Source organism: Hyla sarda, chromosome 3 (assembly GCF_029499605.1).
Source record: "Hyla sarda isolate aHylSar1 chromosome 3, aHylSar1.hap1, whole genome shotgun sequence".
Taxonomy (NCBI): Eukaryota; Metazoa; Chordata; class Amphibia; order Anura; family Hylidae; genus Hyla; species Hyla sarda.
Window position 1 is genome coordinate 129,427,026 of NC_079191.1, and position 9,332 is coordinate 129,436,357.

The 9,332-nt window shown below is 44.0% G+C and overlaps 1 protein-coding gene across 4 annotated transcripts in view; it reads right to left on the bottom strand.

The window, feature by feature from the left end:
- Window positions 1-9,332, bottom strand: part of VEPH1 (ventricular zone expressed PH domain containing 1) — a 560,486-nt gene that overhangs the window by 52,404 nt on the left and 498,750 nt on the right. For all 4 annotated transcript variants that reach the window (XM_056565020.1, XM_056565022.1, XM_056565023.1 and 1 more), the window contains one exon: window positions 9,005-9,122. In XM_056565020.1, coding sequence (XP_056420995.1) covers window positions 9,005-9,122 — 118 coding nt within the window. The remainder of the gene's footprint in view (window positions 1-9,004; window positions 9,123-9,332) is intronic.

Below are 9,332 nucleotides of genomic sequence, written 5' to 3' on the forward strand. Positions count from 1 at the left end.
AATTTAACACTATGTTAAAGTAGAATATGTCACGAAAAAACAATCTCGGAATCAGAATGATAACTAAAAGCATTCCAGAGTTATTAATGTTTAAAGTGACAGTGGTCAGATGTGCAAAAAACGCTCTGGTCCTTAAGGCCAAAATGGGCTCCGTCCTGAAGGGGTTAAAAAAAACACCCATTAACCCCTTCCATATTAAAAGTTTGAATCACCCCCTTTTCCCAAATTCCATATAAAAATATATAAACGTAATAAACATGGACTGACCAAGCCCGCATGCGCGGGTGAAACAGTTATCACACCTGAGACGTTTTACAAAGTCCTGCACATACTCCCTACACTGGCTGCAAGGGTCTTGCTGGAAACTACAGTGCAATAAATTGGTTACCTGCAATAAGACGTGGTGACTGCATCTTTATTCTTTCTCAATGTATTCACATTGCGCTATGTGCATTATAGATAGCACCACCCGTATGCCAGCATTTACTGTGGTTGAGGTCTGAATGAAGCACGGCGCTAGAGGGTACCTGCTTTGCTACGCCGGCGGTGCTATATCTGCATTTCATTCATAAACATATGTGGTATGGCCGCGTGCGCAAATGTCCGAACTATAAAAATATAATGTTAAACTGTAAAGTCATTGGCGTTTACGGAAGAAAATACCAAAATTGCATATTTTTGGTTACTTTGTATACCCTAAGAAATGTATAAAAAGCGATCAAAAAGTCCCATTAAAAAAATGGTACCAATAAAAAAATACAGATCACGGCACAAAAAAATTTGCTCTCATACATCCCCTATATGGAAAAATAGAAAAGTTATATGGGTCAGAAGATGACAATTTTAAACATACTAATTTTGGTGCATGTAGTTATAATTTTTTTAAGTAGTAAAATAAAATTAAACCTATATAACTTAGGTATCCTTCTGACTGTATGGACCTACAGAATAAAGATAAGGTGTAATTTTTACCGAAAAGTGCACTGCGTAGAATGGAAAACCCTCAAAAGTTACAAAATGGCATTTTGACACTGTTCACAAAACACATTGGAAGGATCATTCTAGTTGTAGTCACATAGTGGATGACCGGTCTTTTAACATTTATTCACTATGGTACCAATAAGCACGATTCATATTTATTTTTGAAAAATTGGAATAAAAGTTAAGTTTTAATAATTTAGTTAAGTGGTCTCTAGTTTAGGGTTTTCCATTTGACTTACTATTACTGCCAGCTTTAGAGTGTGTTCAGACATTGCGACAACACATTCAGTAGAAGAACAGACAGTAATTACCAGGAGCATGAGGAGGTGATTTATAAGTGTGGGTGCTTTACAAGTCAGATTAAGGAATATGACCCGGAAATATTGGCAGAAACAAATTACAGTGTTTAAGTGCACATGTTTAGTGAGATAAGAGGGAGTTAATGCTTCAGATAATGCAATATATTCATAACAAGAACCCATTCTAGGGTGTGAACACACATTAAATTCCCATGATGAAGCACTTACAACATAAGAATCTGTGGTTTTTCCATCAGACAACTTTTAGAACCAAGGAGACAAACAATTCTTGGAACTGTAATAAACTGCTACTGTGGGCCACAGTTTGCCTGCATAATGTACTATAACAAGAAAAACACACATGTATATATGAACTTTTGCTAGGTCATCTGACACCCCCACAGTGACCTGGAAGTCAATAATAAAGATGTTGTTCCATCTGGACTAAGAACTACTGATTTATTTTTATTATTTAAAGGGACAGACTGGTTAAAAACTAAAAAATAATTCTTACTCACTTGACTGATCCCCCTGCTCCTGCCATCCCAAGCTGGCCACATCACTGCTGATCTCCATTTACTGGTCCAATTTGGAAATTCAAGGAACATCCTTTACTCTTAGGGTAGGTTTACACTGCATTTCTGTCCTCGTTAGTCATATCCGTCGGGTTGCAGACTTAAACTAACAGGAGAAGCTGACCCCATTGCTTTCTATGGCCAAATTGATTCACCTAGTATGCATTATTTACAGCTGTTTGGCTATAGAAAGCAATGGGATCACCTGCTCCCATTAACAGTATACATCGGCATCCCAACTGATACGGCTAACGGGGGCACAAACATAGTATAAACCTACCCTTACTCTGGTAATTTCCCTTACCTTATTGTGGCCTAAATGCCACTGGCATTGTATCATTTTTTTTTTATTTAAGTATGCATAGTTCTTCATTCAATACCTGCTATGTATATACAAAGTTACATAGTACGGTTGAAAAAAGACAACTGTCCATCAAGTTCAACCATGCTAGGGATGCTATGTTTCTGTATACGCATTAATATTATTTTGTTCTAGGAATGTATCTAACCCTGTTTTGAATCCCTCAACTGTTTTTGCTGTGACCAGTTCCTGAGGTAGACTGTTCCATAAATTCACAATTCTTATGGTAAATAAGGATTGTCACTCCTGGAGACAAAAGTGTGGTACAATGTGGGAGATTTATTAAAATCTGTGCAAAGGAAAAGTGGTGTAGTTGTCCAGTGCAACCAATCAGATCCCTCCTTTCATTTTTAAAAAGGCCTGTGAAAGAAGCAATCTGATTGGTTGCTATGGGAAACTGCAGTACTCTCTCTCTACACAGGTTTCGATTAAAGGAAATCTGTCACCAGTGTCCCATGCACTAACCTGTCGGTACCGACAGGTAGTGCAGGTGACACTGATGAAAAAAGTACTAACCTTGTCCCATTCCATGCAGGGGATCTCCGGTAATCTTGTCCATTAGCTCCAGCTCCGGGCACCCGGCTTGGGACACGGGCAGAGCTTAGTGACGTCACCGCTGCTGTTCCCAGGACCAGGGACCCAGCAGAGAACTGCAGTGGCTTGGGGCATGGGTGGAGCTTAGTGACGTCCCCGCTGCTGTTCTCTGCTGGGTCCCGGGTCATTGGAACTGCAGTGGTGACATCACTAAGCTCCGCCCATGCCCCAAGCCGGGTGCCCGGAGCTGGAGCTAATGAAGGAGATTACTGGAGATCCCCTGCATGGAACGGGACAAGGTAAGTACCGTTGTTATAAATGTCACCTGCACTACCTGTTGGTACCGACAGGTTAGTGCAGGTGACACTGGTGACAGATTTCCTTTAATCTTTCCCAGTGTGTTTTTGCTGGCAGCAAATTACAAGAAACAAAATTCTACTTTATATTGGTTGTGTTATAAAGGAGTCTAAGGCTAGGTTGACACAGTGTATTTTCAGGATTATTTCATAGTAATGAAAGCGTCTATGGGAATGAGGTTGTCTGTGCACACAATGACCCTTATTTACTATTGCAAACCCGACATGTTTTGTCGGGTTGTGCGCCAGATTCTGTCGCATTGCACCAGGTTCTGTCGCATTGTGCCAGAAATTCTGCCTGCGCCAGATTTTGCACCAGAATTTGCGCCAGAATTGAAAAAAAAACTCGACTCACCATTTTGCTAAGAAAACCCGAAAAAGGGGCATGGCCGTCGGGGAAAAGGGGCGTAGTCTCTGAAAAGGGGCGTGTTCCCGACATTTTCGCAAAAACCCAACATATTTACTAAGGTTTCCACAGAAAATGTGATAGAAAACCCTACAGATCAGAGCATGTGTAAAACAAAGCAAAGTGTAGGGAAAGTGGAAAATGTAGGGAAACCTTAGTAAATACCGTGGAAAATAAATTGAAGGGAATTAAAATCCACAAAAAAACCTACACTCCACTCTTAGTAAATAAGGGCCAATATATTTTAAAAATGTACATATTTTTTCCATTCAAGTAAATAAGTGAAATGTCACTCAGTTTAACAGCTGTACTTTTTTTTATATTTATTGTGTGCACAGACAAGCACCCATAGACTTACAAAAACAGATTAATGTAAAAAATACCCACGTATAAGCCTAAAAATACACTGTGTAAACCAAGTCTTAGAAAGCATTCAAGAAATCTAGTGTAGGGACACCCTGGAAAACCTCTTTAAAGGGGTACTCCAATGGAGTGGTGTGTTTTACAGTATAGTGTCTATCTATTATAGTGTATTTTAGTGCTCCGTTTGTGTTGAGTTTGCATGAGGCGTTAGCTTAATAATCGGATCAGTGTTTGTGGTTGGATTTTACCTTTTTTGCCGACTTCCTGTCTTTTCGGCCGTGCGGCCGAGTGCTCCCATGATGTCTTGCGGTCTCGGCGCAAAGTATTAGTTCGTCCCCTTCATAATCCTGATTTGTTCATTACTGCCGTTTCCGCGCCCATCACACGCCCTTTATGTTAATGTATGCCTTGCCCCTTTTCGGATTTTAATACTGTTATCCGCCCCAAATCCGCCTATTTATTTTTTTTTTTTTTGGGTTCGGGGTGTGTTTTTTTTCTTTGCCCTGTGTTACTCCCTTTAATGACGTAATGGCGCATGCGTCAGCATTTCTTCTTGCAATCCTATTGGCTGACCTGCAGCGTGACCTCAAAGCTTTTCGCTTCTGAATCCGATTGGCTGAAGTGCTGCGTGACCTCGCGTTGTATTTTTGCGCATTCTCATTGGTTGCTCTGCCTCGTGACCTCGCTGCGTGTGCCAGATGTTGTGAGGTGTGTCTTCTTGTGGTAATTTTTACTGTGGTGCTTCTGTCTGTTCTGCAACCTCTTGAGGCCAAAACCAGCAAGCAAATAAAAAAGCGCATGCGCCAGCTTAAAACGCCAATACGCTAACTAACAACCAATAAGAAATTAAATATCAAATAGCTACTTCACAGGAAGGTGGATCATGATTATGACGGAAGAATATTCATGAGGGAGGGGGGCGGACACCAAACGAGCGAGGGGCAAGGCTGTTAGATACGCAACACCCTACATGGAGACGTGGCAAACACAACATGGCGGCCGATTAGAAAAAATAAATGGTCGACATGAAAATAAGGACTAGAAAAGTACACAGTTTCCGAATCTCAAAGAAGGTAAACAAACAAGAAATCCATACGCCCGACACACACCAAACACAGGGGCAAAGAACATAATGGTACACACACACATAATACCCAAAACCAGTTAAAACAACGGAGAACCCCTTTAAGGGTGCATTCCCACCTGGCGTATACGCAGCGTATATCATGCTGCGCAAAATTTACGGCAGCAGCAGTAAATACGCTGCATATTCCTCGCTCACTATACACACAGGGCTTTCCGGCGGCAGTCCTATGTGTGCAGTGAGTTTTGGAGGCGGAGCCGCGCATCACCGTCATGCAGGCACACGGCCCAGCCTCCAAAACTCACTACACATAGGGCTGCTGCTGGAAAGCCCTGTGTGTATAGTGAGCAAGGAATACACAGCGTTTTACCCGCTGCTGCCGTAAATTTTGCACAGCGTGAAATACACTGCATATACACCAGGTGGGAACACACCCTTAAACCCCATGTAAATTTTGGAATAATTTACACTTAAAGAGGTAGTCTAGTATCAAAAAACGTATCCACTACCCGCTGGGACCCCCCTGCAATCTCCCATCCGGTACCCCCGGCTCTCTGCATAAATGCAGTGTGTCAATCATGGCACAAAGCTGTTGCCGACAGGCCCCCTCCATGCATCTCTATGGGAGAGCCAGAAATACAGTACCCAAATGCTGTATCTCCGGCTCTTCCATAGATGCATGGAGGGGACGTGTCAGCCACTTCTTTGTGTGGTGGTCGAGCCGCCTACATTCATGAGGAGAACGGGGCACCATATGGGAGATTGTGGGGTTCCTAGAGGTCGGACCACCTCGTGATCAGGCACTTATTTCCTATCCTGCAGATAGGGGGATACATTTTTTGATAACTCCTTTAACCTCTTGACCACCAATACACCTTTTTACGGTAGTCATTAAGAGTACTTATTCTAGCCCGCTGTGCTTTTATGGCGGGGCTAGAATAAGCTTGTCCAGCTTTCCAATGCAGGGATTGCAGAAGCTTGGCCATCAGTCTGAAAGCCAGGCTCCTGCTGTAACTACCAGGAGTGGAGAAACCTCCTCTCCGGTGGTTTAACCCTTCACATACCAAATCATGACTGCTGTTTGTGAAAAGTTCGGCTTACCTCTCTGCTATCCCCAGGCCTGATTTCCATGACAGGCAGGGGATTTGTTAAAGAGGTACTCCGCTGCTAGACATATTATCCCTTATCAAAAGGATAGGGGATAAAATGTCTGATCAAGATGTCCTGCTGTTGGGGCCCCCGCAATATCTTGCAGCACCCGATGTTCTAAATGAATGCCGGGTTCCCGCAACAGTGGTCGTGATGTCACGAACACGCCACCTAGTGATGCCACGACCATGCCCCCTCCATTCATGTCTATTGGAGGGGGCGTGACAGCTGACACGCCCCCTCCCATAGCCATGAATGGAGGGGCAGGGTGTGAAATAATAAAAGGGCGTGGCCTTGACAAAATGTTCAGAATGCTGGAGCACCGGGGTACCCATTTAAAACTCCCAGGCATTTGTGTACCCAACTGTGCTGTGTCAGTGTTATGCTAACAGGCAGATAATACTGCACTAGTATACTGGAGCAGTGTATTATATGAGCAATAGTGTTGCACACGAATATTCGCAATGCAAATTTTATTAGCGAATATCGCATATTCACGAATATTCGCAAATATAGCACTATATATTCGCACTGACAACAAGCAGGGCTCTGTACACTGACAACAAGCAGGGCTCTGTACACTGACAACAAGCAGGGCTCTGTACACTGACAACAAGCGGGGCTCTGCACACTGACAACAAGCAGGGCTCTGTACACTGACATCAAGCAGGGCTCTGTACACTGACAACAAGCAGGGCTCTGAACACTGACAACAAGCAGGGATCTGTACCTGAGGACAAGCAGGGCTCTGTACACTGACAACAAGCAGGGCTTTTTACATGGAGGACAAGCAGGGATCTGTACCTGAGGACAAGCAGGGCCTGTACGAGAGAGAGCAGGGCGGCGGGTGCACTGCTCGGTTGCACAGTGAACTCCGACATGGTGGGCTGCTGCGCTTAGACGTGAGGTCACGTCCCCCCGGTGACGTGACCTCACGTCTGAACGTAGCAGCGTGCCACGCCGGAGTTCAAATCGCCTTTCCCAGGCAGCCACACTGACAACCCAGGGCCGAAAGTAAGATCCAGCTGTAGAGTTGCTAGGCAACCAACGCCGTGTGGGACGCCGCTTGTGAGCGAGTTGGGCCCCCCTTTATGGAGCCTCGCGCCCCCCCTGACAGTAGAGATTCCTCCCCCTAAGGGAGTTAGTAAATGAGACTGTGGTTGTGTTTGCTCTTCAATATTTTTTGTTCATTATTTTGGTTCTAAATGTCTGTTCAGTTAGCTTATGTTCAGGTCCTGTCCTGATTTTTCTCCTATGAACTCTGCTACACATGCCTTATCTAGTGACTCCATAACTAACATTTGCTCAAATTGCAATCTTTTTCTTCAATAAATACTTGCTAACGTTACAGGAGCCATGTCATGGACAGACCAATCTGGTTTGTTTGTTGATTGTATCCTGGAATAAATGGTGTCCATGGGATAGATGGAGGTGTCTGGTAAGTGTGGCACTAATTACTTGGCCAGATGGCCATTACTTACTTATGGGGTGTATTTATGGCCAATCTTTCTGGAGGGGTACTGAGACTTTCTTTTTCATTTTACACTTTAGGCTGGGTGCAATCGATCCAAGGGATCCATTACACGTGGGTCTGCAGTGGTGCTTATACCACATTGTTTGTTTTTTATAATTCCATAACAAACCCTGCCATCCCTAACACTTAAAGGGATATTCCGGTTTTAGAAAACTGTATTTAATTAAAACTATCACCCCAGAGCCATTTTCAAGCCATTTGCACTTATTGAATAAAAGACTAGGAATGGATTTGAAAATAGGTGAAGTTTCATATGTTTATAATTCAATTTATAATCTGCTCATGGCATAAAAAATTGCAATGAAAAACCTGGGCATGTGAACACACCCAAAAACTGGCTTGACCAGTGTTACTATTGTTTATGAACATATTACTTCTCAGCACAAGGTTATTATCTGTAAGTTCGTATTGTGGTGACGTAACTGCATATTGTATTTACCGTATTTTTTGCCCTATAGGACGCACCGCCATATAAGACGCACCCTATTTTAAAGGTCCAAAATCTAGAAAAAAAAGATTCTGAACTCAACAGGGATCTTCAACCTGCAGACCTCCAGATGTTGCAAAACTACAACTCCCAGCATGCCCGGACAGCCGTAGTTTTGCAACATCTGGAGGTCCGCAGGTTGAAGACCACTGGTATAGGAGGTAATACTCATGTGTTTCCGCCGCTCCGGACCCGTCATCGCTCGTCACCGCTGCCCTGGATGTCGCTCCATCGCTGTCACCGCGTCCCCGTGGTGTCCCCGACGCTCCGGACGTCTTCTTCCTCGGGATCCACGCTCTCCGTCGCAGTCATCACGTCACTACGCACGCCGCTCCTATTGGATGACGGGATGGCGTGCGTGACGACGTGATGACGTCGAAGGAGAGCGCCGGCCATGCAGGGGATCCCGACACGGAGCAGACACCGTGGAGGCAGGTAAGGTCCCTCCCGGTGTCCTGTGAGCTGTTCGGGACGCCGCGATTTCACCGTGCCGGTCCCGAACAGCCCGACTGAGCAGCTGGGTTAGTGTTATTTTCACTTCAGACACAGCGGTCAGTTTTGATCGACGCGTCTGAAGGGTTAATATAGGGCATCACAGGGATCGGTGATGTCCTGTATTAGCCGCGGGTCCCGGCCGTTGATGGCCGCAGGTATTCGCCGTATAAGACGCACCAACTTTTCCCCCCCAGTTTTGGGGAAGAAAAAGTGCGTCTTATACGGCGAAAAATACGGTATACTAATGCTTTTATTTGGGGTAATTATAAAAAAAAATACAATAAATTGTGCAGGCTATAGTGTCCAAGTAAAAATGAAAAGCACTGTGCAACATTAGGTTCCCCCCATGAGCTTTCACCGCATGAATGGCTATTTATTACCTGTGGCCTTCTCTGGATTGTTGCACATAAAACACAGCCATGACCCGGTTTCCTCACTATATCCAAAAAGATCAAAAAACCTCACTTCTTCCAGATGCGTATGTATAAGATCCAGATCCTACAACAAAAACATACAATGCGCATTATTACTTTTGAAAATAAACTTCAAATATAACCAAGAAATTCTAAATATTTGCATTTCAGCTGAGAGCCAAAATATGAGACATCTCACACTGCGCCTACCATCAGGTCTCCTGAAGATGAGCTAGATACCTATGGTTTTGCAATGAGGCCAGAATTCATTCCCTAAAGGTTATTCATGACAATT